We start from the raw sequence: 15,204 nt of genomic DNA on the forward strand, positions 1-15,204 counted from the left end.
TTTTTTCCCCCCCTCCAGACAAAATCATTAAATACAGGTTTCTATTTTGTTCAAATGGGAAGAACTGTTAGGTCTACATCATTTTATCACAAGGCATAAATAAGATTTTTTTTTCATAAGTCATGTCCTGCCTATGGGTTTTTTAAGTCAAATGCCATGTGCTTTGGAATCACCAAATGCTTTTTACCTTTTTGTAGTTGCACTCGCCTTGAAAATCATAAGCATGAAAAGCATTTTTTCTTTAACTTGGGCTTCCTTGAAAGAAGAAAAGTAATTTACTTCTCAGGAGAAAGCCTTATACGGTGTAGTCTGAGGTGACAGGAAAAGTCTAAGACAGGAGATAACCTGCAGTAAAATATCAGTATTACAAAACAAGCAGTGACCCTTTTATGAAAATCTGGTATGTGCATCTGTTCCATTTTAATAAATGTTTTTTATACTAAATGCGTAGACTTCCCTTCTATAATTAGCTCATTCTCTAATACTTAAAAGGCAGAACAAAAAAAAGTGTAGTAACTTTATCTGACCTTAAAAGTGATCATCATTGAACTTCTTTTCCAAAGTTACATAAATCAAGTGGTCTTTTTTCCAGATGAAGGCTTGTGGTCAAATAAGGAGCTGATTGTTTCTTTTGTTAGTGTGTCCCACAGGCTGATGTGCAAGAAAGCCATCTTTGATCAGATTGTATTAAAAGATTTAGTCAGTGACCCTAAAGCAATGGCAAAACTATGTTCACTGTGATTATTCACTGCATAAATCATATCTTTTTTATATGAAGATTAGCCATATTACCTTAAGATAAACAAAACTTAATATACACTATATCCAGCTTAAGAAATGTACTTCATTTTAGGATGTTTTTACCCATTTTATAGGTCTATATCTAGGAAAATGGTTTAGGAATTGACCCAGCTCTTTACATCTGTGCCTGCTCATAAATTGAGAGCTCATCAATAATCTCCAGTTAGAATTGCTGTGGATTCTGTCTGGCCATCTAGGGTCTAACAATAGCAGACTACAGCGGCAGCTCAAATGAAAACAAGGACAAAAACTCAGATGAATGTTTTTTGTTCTCAAATGGTTGTCTGCTCTCTGGATTGCTAGAGAAAACAGAGATCTTAATAATATTATGTGAAGTTATGTGCTCAGAAGATGGGTTGTGCTGTCAGGAACTTGTGGGCTTTCTGCGTCCTCTCAAATCATATCAGACCTAAAGAAGGTCACCAGTGACACAGTCAAAACACAGAAGAGACACAGATGTCTTCTGATTAAAATCTGTCTGTGATCACAGTGTAGACTGCTGTTCTAGAAATATGTATTTAAAAACAGTTTCACTTTTTCAAACATTAATGGATAAGAGTTTAAAACAGTGGATAGCTTCTTGACTAATAAAGTGATGAATCAAAGGTGACAATGATAATATTTAAATATGCCTCATATCAAGATCAGATATATTGGTGACAGAAAACATTAAGTTGGCAACTGAAAAATAAAAAAGCCAAAGCCATTTGATTTTATTACTTTGACATAGAAAGATGTTAAGACTCCCAGTGTATCATATCACATATGGCTCAAGCCAGCTGCTTCAGTGAAATAACTTTCTCTGCGCTGCTCTCAGAGTGTGTGTTGCAGCTGGAAGAGGTTTGGTAACTTTTCCTAGACGTATGTTCTGGAGGTTTCAGTTAAATAATCTAAAAAGAGTGCTTAAGGAATATTCTTTTTAGGAAAAGAAAAAAAAGAGAAATTGAGGATCTACTTCCAGTGCTCTTTCTTCTTGATGGGAAATGGAGGTAAAGATGCAAAATGAGGAGCACAGAGATGTGAGATGTGGAAGGGCTTTTTTGGAAAGGGAAAAACTTAGAATATTTATTCCTTTATTTATTTATTTTTTTAAGAATTCTAGTAGTTTTACTTCCTGCTTAAAACCTTTATGCTTTCACTTCATATTTGCTGTTTGCTTCTCTTTCTTCATTTCCTATGGCATGAATTCACAGATTCATGAAAGAGTTGGCTTTGGAGATCTTCAGTCCCTGCCCATTTCCCCATTGCAGGGTCATCTAGAGCAGGCTACTCCAGACTGTGTCCATTTGGATTTTGAGGTACCAGAAAGGATGGAGACTCCACAGTCTTTCTGCATGATCTGCCCTGGCATTTGTCCTTACAATAAAAAAATACTGCCTAGATGGAATTTCTCTGTATTTCTTTGAAATATGAAATTGAAATTGGGTATCTTCCCATTTCACTTTGCACCCATTGTATCTTGTTTATTCTCCCTTAGCTCTCTCCCTGGTTCCCTGTATAAACATGGGTAATGAGCCTTATCTGCACTCAATCTGTAAGTCTCTTGTACTGGGAAACCCAGCATTGGGCACAAGTGTTGTCCAAGCGGGACAACACGTGGGTTGGTCCAGAGGGGAGGGATTGCCTTTCAGGACCTGCTAACAATATTCTCCTTGATGTAGCCCAGATGTGATGGCAATGCTGGCTCAGGATTAGCTTGTCCCCCATGACTTCCCTGCCTACCTGTTTTCCACCTAGTTCTCCACCTGTTCTCCTGTTTTTGGACCCCAGCCTGTCCTGGTTATTCCTCTTCAGGTGTTGTGCTTTTATTAAACTTGATAACAAATCTCATGCCCGTTCTTTTTAGCCTGTCAAGGTTCCTCTGAATGGCAGCATAACCACTGAGTTTATCAATCATTGCCCCAGTTTTGTACCAGCTGCAAACTTGATGTTTTCTATCCTGTTAAGCAGTATTGTCTCCAATATTGACCCCTAACATTGCCACTGTTGGCTGGTCTCCAGACGGACTTTTTGTTGGAGTTGCCTTTCTGAGCCTAGCACTTCAGTCACCTCTCAGTGTGCCAACCTGTCTTTGTAGCCTGTGCTTCCATCAGTTTGTCTGTGAGTATCAAAAGCCTTACTCAAGTCAGCAGCATCCACTGCTCTCACTTCGTCCACCAAGCCACTCATCTCACTGCAGAAAGCAGGTTGTTTGGGTAAAATTTCACCTCCATAGATCCATGCTACCTACTCCTGCTTGCATTAGTGTCTGTGTAAGTGGTGTCCAAGAGGATTTGCTCCTACCACCTTCCCTGCAGTCAAGGTGGAGGTGACCGGGCAGTACTTTTGTGGACCTTCCTTCTTGAAGCTAGTGGTGACATTTGGTTCCTTCCAGTCCTTGGGAATCTCCCCTGATCCCTAAGACCACTCAGAGCTTCTCGAGGGTGGCCTTGCGGTGGCAGTGCCCTTGATGTCCTTGCCATCAACTCCAGGTGGCTTTTCCTTTTACAGACCCAATTCCTGCTCACTCAGATGTGTCTCTATATTCCTCTGGGGTTATCCCTCCCTGCCTCCACCTATTGTATTCCTCCCGCCTCCTTTCTCTGTTTAGCCAGGAACTCTGTGTTTGCTTGTTTCCCTGTGCTTTGCTTGGGATGGAGCTTGCCTGTATCCATCGAAGCACTGTATCCATCCGTGAGAGCAACTCCCATTGAGTGGACTATCCCACTATAATTCCATGACCCTTCAGCGACTGAATCCCTGCAGCTGCACACAGACCTCCAGTTAGGAACTATTTGTGTCCTTTGATGCAAGCCCCAGTGCACAGGGATGTCAGAGGAGGACCCCATCATACCAGTTTCCCAGAAAAGATGTGAGAACTTGTCCAGTAATTCTACATTTCTGTATTTGTGTGAATATGCATGAGGTGGGCCTCCTTCTGCCGAAGTCTCAAGATAAAAGTGCTGTTTTACTCTCATGCATAGTTTATCCAAGTCCTATAAATGCCTGTTTTACATCTTTGATACATTTCAGGTTATTCCTGTCACTAATGTCTTAAGAATTTTCAGCATTTTCTTTCCTTTTTATCATCTCATTGTGACTTTTGATGTCATCATAAAAAAAAAGTATTTCTTTCAAGTTGGAATTAATTCAGATGTAGAAAGGGATTGTGTAGCTGAGCTTAATTGCAGGTGGGCAAAACAGGCTTCAACTTGCCTGTTTTTGAGAGTCATTTGACTCATTCTGTTCAAAGTCATTCGAACAGAAATCAAGTTTCTTTAAGAAGAAAGTGAAATCATAAAACTGCTTAAAAATGAACAGGAAGCAAAACAGTTTTGTGAAATGGCACAATCACCTGCTGCAGAGTACTCACAATTCAATTTCCTTTGCAGTGTTTTCTGAATGCTGAGTTCATCCTGATTTTTCTTTGGAAAATAAACATACATCCCATGTAAAGAAATAATTTTAAGGATTCATCTCTCCTACATTTAGCAAAGCTGCTCTGTGGTTATAGGTATGGGGGCAATTAATACAATTTTCTTCCAAAAAACAACCCCTGTGTTGAGCATCAATTAGGAATCTGGAATATAAGCCATACCTGGAGGAGAGTTATGAGCTCTGCAGCTACAGAGTGGAGTGCAATTTTATATTATATTATGTGTTTAGACTGTTCTCACACCCATATTTTGTTGGGCCCAGTGGAATCCTTAATGAAGGAAGACCCTAATAAAAGAAGAAACCCTGGTTGAAAGAAAAGTCTAAAATGTGGCTATTGCAAATCTGAAGGTAGGAGGACTTTTCTCCAAGGGCAAGAGCCTTGTTTTAAAGACTGTTTTCAGACATTACATAAAATGAATCTTCAGTTCTACATATAGCTTTGATTTAGGTGACAGAATATGCAGTGAAACAAATGTTGATGTATTGGACATGTATGAGAGTTTCATGTGGCTCAAGGCCAGGAAAGAGTCATTGAAATTCCCATGAAAAGCATTGAAATTCCCATTCACTACAGTCGTTTGTAATAGTCTATCGCTACACTGCAGAGGTGCCCAGTAATTTAGGTGTTTCTGCCTTGGAGCCTTATCTTTGTCTGCACTCCTCTCTAATTTTTATCTTGCTCTTTCAGTGCCCGCTGCACTTTTTGATTCTTCTGTGACAAATGACGTTTAGCTAATGCAATTCTTTGAACCCAAAGGCTAGTGTTAGTGTTATCTGAGAGCTTTGTGATGTACTGTGAAGCATGTCCAAGGTGGAGGTGGAAGACGACAATGGACTCCACTGTGTGATATATACATCACATATGTATATGTGTATATGTATGTATGCACATGTACATACATACACATGTATGTATATATGTATGCATGTGTGTATATGTATACATATGTGTATATGTACATATACATATGTATATAATGCATATTAACAGACTGGTTAATACTTTGTGTGCGTGTTACAGCTTTCAGCTAAGACTTGTAGTATTTCAGATAACTGATTATCTTTTAGTGATTTTAAGATTTTATCCAGAATATAGGGATATAGATTTATCGTGAGATCATACTCTAACATTGCACCATACAAAGAAGGACTTGTTAATAATTCAATACAACATCTTAAAAATAAAAAGGCCAAATTCTGTGTGTGAAAATAGGCAAGGCTGTGATCTCTTATGAGGTGTGTGCTCTCTGGGGAGTGCGTGAAGGAACTCGCAGAATTGAATTTGCATCGTTTTTCTTCACAGAGATGAGGTCAGAAAGGTGCAAAACCTTTCTCCCGTTGCACACTCATGCCTGGTTTTGATTAACTTAATATATTTCTTTGGGGATAAGGACACACTTCTTAGGTGATAGTTTCATTTGTATTTAAAACCTCTTAAAAACTGTCCTTTCTGTTAGAATTTGGTTAAGCTTTGCTCTTACATTTAAATAAAAGTAAAATTGTTCACAAAACGGAATGAGTTTGAGATGCGAATGTTAACTGATCTCTGCAGAAAGGCCGATCTGAAAGTTTTAACTTTTGCCCTATCAGAGGCATCTATGCAACAAACTATACTTAGTGGTTCGATCATGGACTTAACATTTTAACAAAATGAAGAAAAAAAAATGGAAAAAGGTTGTAGCTCTTAAGTTGCTATACCCCCTCCTGTTCTTTTTTGTTTCTGTCCTCCTATTTTATATTTTTCTATTGTCTCTGTATTTCCTCTTGTATATACAGTTAACCAGCTACTTCAGGACTTTCTTTACTAAGATCCTGTCAGAACAGGCAGTTCTTTGGGGAATGTTTCAGTTTTCATGTTGCTGAGTTGTCCAGTAAAATTGTATTCTTGAATGATGAGAGAATAAATGAAAGCAGAAAGGTTGTATGGTCTCGGATCAAAACCTAGGATAAAACCTTGATTATGTGAAATGATTGCTGATAACCAAGCAGAGTGTATCTCTGTTTTTAATGAATAAAGAATCAGCCTCCAATTTTGTGATGAAAAAACAGGTCTCAGTGGCTTAAAGATAGATTTTTGGTACTTCCATTATTCATCTCCTGTTGAGGTAGCTTCATGATTTGAGGGGTGTGTTATTGAAATACAATAATTGTTTTCATTCAGGTAAACAAACATTAAAGATATTTGATGGGAATGATGCAGTGAAACGCAATCAATTTCGACTGATTTCAGTTCCAAGGATTGCCAAAAATGAAGAAGTTGTGGTAAGACACCTGGTGAAGGTCTAATCTCCTAGTGTGGCAAATGGGGTGAATTACTGCATATTGGATTAGCCAAGGGGCAGCCATTTCTTAAAAGTAACACTAAAGTAGCAAAATGTATAAAATGGGGTAGAATATTAGAGAGGCATCTGTTGGCACCTCAGCTAATTGGATCTGAAGACGGATGCCTATGGGAGCTACCTGCATTCCCTGCCTGGGAAAGAAGTAATGGATTGTGAGTTGCACAGGGGTCACTCCTTGACTTTTCCAGTGCTCTGTCATGGGTGGAAACTCGTTCCAGGATTAAATTGGATGTGCAAGGCTGGGCATAGCCCCTGGGTGAGGAAGGAGCCCTTGCAGTGCAGAGCCCGCTGAGGGTGAGGTGGGATGGCGGGAGAATCGGGCACGGAGCGGACTGGCGTGGGCGCTGGGACAATGCATTCCCTCCGAGTTCGGGGCATTTAAGCTGATGGCTCACCAGTATTTTTACCTCCATAGTGTGCTCAGAATTGAGAGGGGTTTTGAAAACTACTTTTAGTGTTTCCATATGTTGAAGGCCTTCAGGAAAAATTGCTTGTAGGGTTGACAGCCCTTTTATTTAGGACCATTTCCATGCTCTCAAGCACATTTCATTAGACCGCTGCTTACAGTATCGACACAAAGTGATGCTAGTTCTTAGAGATGATTTTCTGGGCTTTAGTCCCTGCAGAGCCTGCACTGTCAGAAGTGCTGCAGGCTTGTGCCAAAGCGGGGTAAAAATTTCCTCCGGCTGCTGCCACCTTCCAGGAAGAGCCACTCACCTCTGCTCTTCACAGCCGTGTAGGTCGGGGCAGCCACAGGGCTGGGAAACTCAGCCTTGAGTTTCAGGTTTCCCGTAGTGCACGAAGACTGACTCTCCATGCAGTTGTGTTACCTCTGTTGCTGCTGGGTTTTTTTAACCTGTGCAGTAGAAAGAACTGTCACCGTCTCAACTACAGTGGGGTGTATTCAAATCTGTTTATACCACTTGTAACAATTATTTTTCTTTTTGCTTCCTCCACTAAAATGTCATTTTTGTTTGTTTGTTTGTTTGTTTTGTTTCCATTGCTATTTATCCACCATTCTGCACTTAATACTTTTTGAAAGTTGATATGTAAGGTGTTTATAAATATCTATGGCTATGCAGATATTATTGGTCTCTTTTCAAGAACATGTTAATTTGTCTTGCTGTATTCCAGGAAGCTGCCTTGCGGGCATACTACATAAATGATGATCAGCAGGATTATGAGCTCCAGACCTTTACCCAGCAGGCCCTGTTATCTGATGATGTTATCAACAGGAACCACGCTTTGGATGACAGCAACACAGGTCCAATATTCCGAGAATCCACCCCTGATGCCTGGATCATCAGAGCCAAACCGAAGGATGAAGAAGTGATCAGGATTTATCCTGCTTGGCTTAAGTGAGTACTTTTCCTGCCTTATCACAAAGCTCTATGTCTTACCTAAATTTGTCCTCTGAAGCCAAGCTCAGAAGATGACTTGGGTCACTGAAGTCTCACTAATGAAACAGACTGCAGTGCATTCCTCTGTATTTATGATTCTTCTGATGTACTTTTCTAAATAGTTAAGAAATACTATGAATTTAATTGCTGTTAAATGTCTGGAGAGACATATAGCCCTTTTTTCCATGCCTAGACTGTATTGTACCAGTTGTGTAGTTCTGCTACTTTATGTTTCTCTGATAAGATGCCACTGAAATGCTATAAGAGGTGTTTCTTTTCTCTCTAGGGTGGGAATGGCTTATATTTCTCTACGAGTAAATAAGGACAGCACTACACAGACTGTGATCAAAGAAGTGCTTCCATTGCTTGGAAGGCAGGTAAACAAAATATCCTAAGCATGTCTGTACATTACTTAAGTGACTCTGAATTCAGAGTCACTTATGTGTTTTTTTCTCTGTTTGGAAAAATTATTATTGGTTCATTTTCTTTCACAATTGGTAGGCTTCTAAACCTTGATTATAAGTCTTCTTGCCATGTACATTATCTTTAATCTTTCTGGGCAAGCAACTCTCCTTTTATGAAAATGATGCTCGATATACACCACTTTTTTTTTCTGGTTTTCTGCATCTTGATAGGGTTATAATATGCTTGTATGTACCTGAAACCTCTTGCAGTTGCTGTGAGAACAACCATGCTTGTTTTCTGACATTTCAGTGTACATTCCCAGGTGTCCGGACTCAAGGCTGGAAGGGATCCACATGCTTTAGTCTCCATTCCTTCCCATTTCCTTGGAATAACATTGTGTATTCTCATAGACCTGCATGTTTCCCTTGGAAGATGATCCATTTTCAGTCTAGCTGTATTGCAGTTGATGCCAAGATACGATGGTTTCAGGGAACATGGCACTGGTAGTCTGAATCAGCCCCAAAATTGCAGCAGCTTCAAACTGGGGCCTGTGTCTCCTGCAGGTATTTGGTTTTGTATGCACACCAACAGGCCAGCACACATCCTCTGCTCCAGGAAGAGCCATTCCCACAAGGAATGTCTCCCTGCGTTTGCCATTACTCGCACAGTTTGGGACACGCACACAGGTAGTGGCCACCACTTGAAGCAGGTAGATCTCTGCCTCAGGGTACTCAGATATGTAGCGCATGGAGCTCGTTTTGCTCTCTAATATGTGACGTGGTTACAGTCTTTTTCCTCAAAATGTCTTAGACCTGATGACAAAAATTGGAAAATCTTGAGCTTGTGAGTTGCAGCAAGTATTGATTAATGCAGGGAAGCTCTCAGTCAGTCTTGCAGCCATGATCTGTCAGTGACAAGCTTTGAACATCTACCTCAGTTTAAAATTCTCCTGTTTTCCTTCAAAGCATTTACCATTAGCAGCAGTGCAGTGTGTTAAGTGCAGATCTGCTGTACTCACAGCATAGTAAAGATAATCATGAAGAAATCTGTCCATGTATGTTCACCTGTGAAAGGTGAACAGAAGGTGAAATGGCAGAATTCCATTTTTAGATTTGCAGAGTCTTGGAAAAAAAAAAACAGATTGCTTCTAAAGGTGAGTTAGTTCAAAAATTTGCCAGGTTACGTGCATCAGAAAAGGTTTGTGGTGATCATGGTTTGGGGTGAGTGGAGTCTATCCAAGACACATTTCCATGTGTTGTATGGCACAGTGTTTTGATTTTCTCCTCATTCTAGGTTCCTCTTCAAGTTAGTGTGAAAAAAGACAAAACAGACAAACCAAACAACCCACAATTAACTGACAGGACAGACAAATACTGTATATGAAAAAGGTCTTGAAATCTGTATGTTTGAGAAGCTAGTTTGTGGTTGTGAGAGGCTTCGTTGCTTGGTCCACTTGCAATGTGTCTGATTTTCATATTTTTTAAAGAGTCTTCTCTTTTATCTGCATGCAGATACATCTTTTTTAAGAAGTAAAGATGTTTGTATCTCTTGTTAAAAGATACAAAAGCTCCCTGTGCTCAGGATTCTCTCCAAATAACACTCATCCATTTCAGACCAAGCAAATGTAGAAAATCTGGGCTTTGTATAAGAAACATCAAGCAGGATACTATATCCTCTGAGCCTCAAGTCCTTCACATGAGGACTCTACAGAGACTTCCTCCATCTGAGTGTGCAGGATTTTAATAAGGATAGCAAATGGTTGAGATTTTGGCCTTTTGGTTGAGATTTAAGGCCTGTTCCTTAGCTGATCTTCAAGAGCTGGTTCACTCCCGTCCCACAGGTAAACTTTCCTCAGGAAGAACATTGTGGAAATAGATCCTGACTGTGCTGTTTGTCACAGAACAGGGTAGAGTTATCTGTTCTTTGTGGGAGCCATGCTGTGAGGATGCCTAGACAGCTAAAACAGAGGAGGATGGAAGTACGAAATAAAAACTTGGGGAGGAACACTGGCTCAATTTCTGAAATGTTTTATTTTCCATGTTTTGTGAGTGCAATGTATAATGTAACTGCTGATTTAATGTAAACACCTGGCAACATCATGTTCTGTTTAGAAGGTTCAATTATGTGTTGCATCTTTTGGCAGACGGAGTCTATCCAGAATTTCAAGTTAGTAGAAGTACTTATGGGCAGTAAGCAAGGTAAGTGAAGGAGCATCTCCCACATGCACATCTGTAAGTGATGTCTGAGTGTTTATTTTAATTTTAGTACAGTTGAATTTCATTTTTTACAAGAAATTCCCTCATAAATAAAACTTCAACTCGTTGAAACAGTGATATAGGTTCTTTAAAGCCTTGTGTGTTCTGTGGGCATGTGGTTCCCTTCCTTCATCCTCACATGAGGATTTGTTAGCCACTTCTGGAGTGTATTGACACTTTGGCAACAAGATGTGTTTAGGGGAGCTGCCTTTGACCAACATAAGCTACTCCCCTGGAGATTCTTATTAAAGGTTATTTGTGAAGTCTGTTTGGCTCCCGTCCTCCCTTCCTGCTTTCCCCTGCCTGCAAAAGGAAGCAAGATGGTCCAAGGAACAGACTTCTCTTGGCAAGTCCAAGAATATATGTGTGCATTAATAAAGTGCTGAAATCCCTAATCCCATTCTTGCTCGAGCAGTCTGTGATACTGTGGGGATGAAGCCGGTATTCACCAGGCCTGGACCTCTCTGTGCTTGGTCCCTTCACGTGAAAGGCTGCAGGGAGAGAGGAGCAAGGTGCCAGGTGGTGTTCAGGCCATGCTCAAGTGATGAAGAGACTGCAGCATCTGTCGTGTGAGCAGAGACTAAGCGAGCTGGGCCTGGTCAGCCTGGAGGAGAGAAGACTGAGAGAGCATCTGATCAACATGTACAGATACCAGAGGGGAGAATGTAGGGAGGAAGGAGCCAAGCTCTTCTTGGTGGTGGCCCGTGACAGAACAAGGAGTATTGGGTACAAATTCAAATACAGAAGTTTCAACTTCTGTCCTGTGAGGGTGCCCGAGCCCTGGCACAGGCTGCCCAGGGAGGCTGTGGAGTCTCCTTCTCTGGAGATCTTCCCAGCCCGCCTGGATGCCGCCCTGTGCCCCGTGCTCCGGGTGTCCCTGCTGGAGCAGGGGTTGGACTGGATGAGCTCTAGGGGTCCCTTCCAACCTCAACCATCCTGTGACTCTGTGAATACATAAAGCTCAGATATTCAGCTGTAACTTTGCTTTCTCTACGAGCATTATCACTAAGTTTTATAAGGTCCTTGTCGCCTTGTGAGCGAATATTTTAACTTGATTTATTTCTGATCCTCCATTTTAAAGCTCCATTTTTAGCCAAAAATCGTTAAATGTTTCGGTGGTTTATTAAAATGCTTGAGTCAATTAATACTTCAGTTGCCAGGGTAGCCACCTAACTGTTGCAGAAGTCTGTGCTTAAATGTTGTAGTTTGCTACCCAAGTACTACTAGTCTTTGTCAGTGGCTTCAAGCTGTTACTGCACTGTTTATCTAAGGCTATGATGTTTAAATTGAACAAATCAGCTATCAGACTCTTCATGGTACCTTTATACTTCTTATGGTGAACAAGGAGTGGTTCAGGTCTATGTGCTCTTCATGTTAGAGGTCGGCAAAGAGGGAATTTTCCATAAAATCTTGTAAATTTGTTGTTTAATTGAGCCTGATACTGCTGCTACTGCTTTCAAATGTTACTAATATTCTTGTTATCTCTAGTTCAGCAGATGCCAGTTGTCTGATTAAGCCTGTTAATAACTTGTGTTGCTATCAAACCTGATTCCCGTTCTTGCTCCCTCTAGTTCAGCGGATGGTGTTGGACAGTCAGGAACTGATCCTTAATAGACTTAAGGACATACGAAAGGTAAGTCTGAAGTATGATCCTTTCTTACAGCAAGTAGGGAGTCCCCCTTTTTTAAAGGAAAATAAATATTTAGCTACTTCCTAGTTACCTCTAAAGAAATGCAGTGTTTGGACAGAAGTTTGTTTCTATTTTGGGATTCTTCTTTACACTTAACGAACTTGATCTGGAAGGTTTACAACTATTTTTCATAGTATCACTGTGTTTTCATCAAGTCATCTGATTTATTTTTCTTTGTTTTCACAGACTTCAATACGTCAGATGAATCAAACAAGGTTTTATGTTGTGGAAAACAGTAAATCCGTTGTTCGAGTAAATTTATTTATTGGTGGCCTTCCCCCTCAGCTTTCTGCTGAGGAATACACTAAAATTCTCAAGGATGAACTAGCTATCAAAAGTAAGCAAGCAAATGTGTGTTCACAGCTGTTTATCTGTGCAGAATAAAATGTAATAGTGTGGTCCCTTTTTCTGTTTTTTCTTCATGTTTTCATTTTTGAAAAATTAGTGTGCTTTCTACTACATGATTTTTTTTTATTTTAGTATTTTGACAATTGCACAAGAGATAGGACAGCTCATTATTCAGTTATTCAAGGGATAATTGTTATGTTACTTGAATGATATTTGACTGCACTAGCCTGCTTAGCATCGAAAAAGTCCCAAGGGAAACGTACATACTAGCACCTCTATTCCCCCTTCTTTTCCCACTCATTTTTTTTTGCTTGAGCTGTACTCTATATCACTTGTGTGCTGTATTCCTGGTCACAGTGAAATATGATCTGTGGGTTCTTAAGTGACAGCCAAACACTCAGCGAAAAGAAGAATTTATTTTCCTGTTTCAGAGAAGTGTAGTTGATTTTTCACAGTTTTTCCAACTAATGCATTCCATAAATAGTATCAAGAAGGCACGGTGTATTTTACTGCAGTAAAATGAAGGATTTTTTTCTTCAGTCTTTTATATAGCTTCAAAAGGAATTGAAGTTTAAATTCCAGGAAGTGTGCACCTTTTGTGAAAATCAGTTTAGCTTTTCTAACTTGCAAAGTAAACTTAGAACAGGGAAAGTGTTAGCTGGAGGTTCTCCCTATGTTTGTGTAACTTCTACTGTTTATTTATATTATGTTTTTATGTAACTTTTAAAAATATTTTAAATATTTACTTTAAATGTACCAAGGTTTTATATGTTTATATTTTTACCCTTTGCAGCAAATGTAGTATCCGTGAGTCATGTTTATCAAGCACAAGGTAGGCATTAAGATTTTAAGTTTTACAAACCATGTCTGTTTTTAAAACTGGCATTTAATACTACAGGTTTTAAGCTCAGAATAGTAGTTGTCTTTATAAGCAAATAGTTGCTGAGATCAAGTATAACACATTAGTATATATTATCAGGAACCATGGATTAATGTTACCATATTAAAGCAAGATCAGCTTCATGCCTCTTGTAGAAGAAAGGGGAAATATTCCCTGATGAAAATGAGCTTAAAGTTTCACATCAGCTGTGTGGTGCTAACACAGCCAAGCTGTCCAGATTCCTTGAAGTGCCCTCTCTTTGCTGTGGCTCCTAAGGCCTAAAATTTGATTCTTTTCTTGAACTTCCTGAGATTGATTTTGAGATCACTGTTTCTAACTGCAGTATTAAGACTTTAACTGGCTTCTTTGGCACTCTGTGGTTAGATGCCTGAAGGGAATTCTTACCCTGTGCTCTGCTCTGCTGACCATGCAGGTGGTTTTTCTCTGAGCTGCTGCTTTGCTGAAGCTGTATGTGTTTGATTTGACCAAGGCCAGAGGCCTTAGGGCTTCTGTGAGGCTTCTGGAAAAACTGAAGCTGCGCAGCTTTAGCATAGAGGCAGGTGGAGACCTGTAATTTTTGTAAACTTGAAAAGCAAAATCTGGCATTCTTCTTTATATGTGCTTGCCTGTGTTTCTGCCTGTATCTGGCAAGTTTGAAATGCTTTAGTGGGCTGGATTTCCAAGTAACTGTTAACTGGATCTTCCATGACGTTGCTTTGAAGGTTGTAGTTGCTCGCTATGATGTGGACCTCATCAGGGAAAGCTGTCACTGGAAAAGCTCTGGAACTGGTGCTGCCTGCATAACCCGCTGCTGATTTCGTGCTTGCTTTGGGTCTTTGCCGTGTCCACATACATAAATACTGACATTTCCAGTCAGAAAAAAACAAAACTTTTTGATGTGTCTTCCTTTTCTTTACAGCTGTTCTTGCTAGTACCTGGCTTTTATTTTTCTTTCTCCACACTTTTTCTGAGTGTTTTTATGTTTCTGAGGCTCGCTGATCAGTGTGAGTCCCACCAATACATTGATCCAGGATGTAAGAGAAATAGTCATCATTATTTCTTTCACTTTAGATTGCCATAGCAGCCAAACTATATTAACCACTTACATCTCATGTGCTGTCCATCATACTGCTTGATTTTGTCCTTCCTGTTTTCCAAGTCTGTCTAACACACCAAGCATCTTATTTCATACTAACTTGTCAATATTTTATTTTCTTGCTTTGTCTGCTATTCCAAACTCTCCAATATAAGACCTAAGCCATTTTAAAGATCTCCAGCCAAATTACTCCAGCTTGTAGTAATTTCTGCAGAGATATTGTCAGTGAATAGGACTTCTTTCTTTTAATAATAATGAAATATGAAATAAAACCTGGTACTTTTGTTACTTGTACGTGTTGAGAACAGACTGATAGTTATAATAAAGCATATGGAAATAGGTAGCATTTCTGAAACCCAAAAGAGATCTTTAAATAGGTACCATAGTTGTGCTGCAGTTCTTTGTGTCTTTGAACAACTTTGCTTTACCAAGTAAGATTTGGGGGTGTTAAGGAAGACAAAAAAAAACAGGAAAAAGCAATCAGAAAGTGGACGGGGAGCTGGATTAGGAATTGGCTCGATGGCAGGGTGCAGAGAGTGGTTGTCAATGGTGCGGAGTCCAGCTGGAGGC

The 15,204-nt window shown here is 39.8% G+C and overlaps 1 protein-coding gene across 1 annotated transcript in view; it reads left to right on the forward strand.

Moving 5' to 3' along the window:
- DGKQ (diacylglycerol kinase theta) overlaps positions 1-15,204 on the forward strand; it is a gene marked incomplete at its 5' end in the record, with an annotated part of 73,445 nt that overhangs the window by 39,840 nt on the left and 18,401 nt on the right. The window contains 7 exons of the mRNA XM_026041275.1: positions 6,380-6,480; positions 7,695-7,918; positions 8,247-8,337; positions 10,509-10,563; positions 12,192-12,253; positions 12,497-12,647; positions 13,452-13,490. Coding sequence (XP_025897060.1) covers positions 6,380-6,480; positions 7,695-7,918; positions 8,247-8,337; positions 10,509-10,563; positions 12,192-12,253; positions 12,497-12,647; positions 13,452-13,490 — 723 coding nt within the window. The remainder of the gene's footprint in view (positions 1-6,379; positions 6,481-7,694; positions 7,919-8,246; positions 8,338-10,508; positions 10,564-12,191; positions 12,254-12,496; positions 12,648-13,451; positions 13,491-15,204) is intronic.

Source organism: Nothoprocta perdicaria, unplaced genomic scaffold (assembly GCF_003342845.1).
Source record: "Nothoprocta perdicaria isolate Ctin4 unplaced genomic scaffold, notPer1 scaffold_280, whole genome shotgun sequence".
Lineage (NCBI taxonomy): Eukaryota > Metazoa > Chordata > Aves > Tinamiformes > Tinamidae > Nothoprocta > Nothoprocta perdicaria.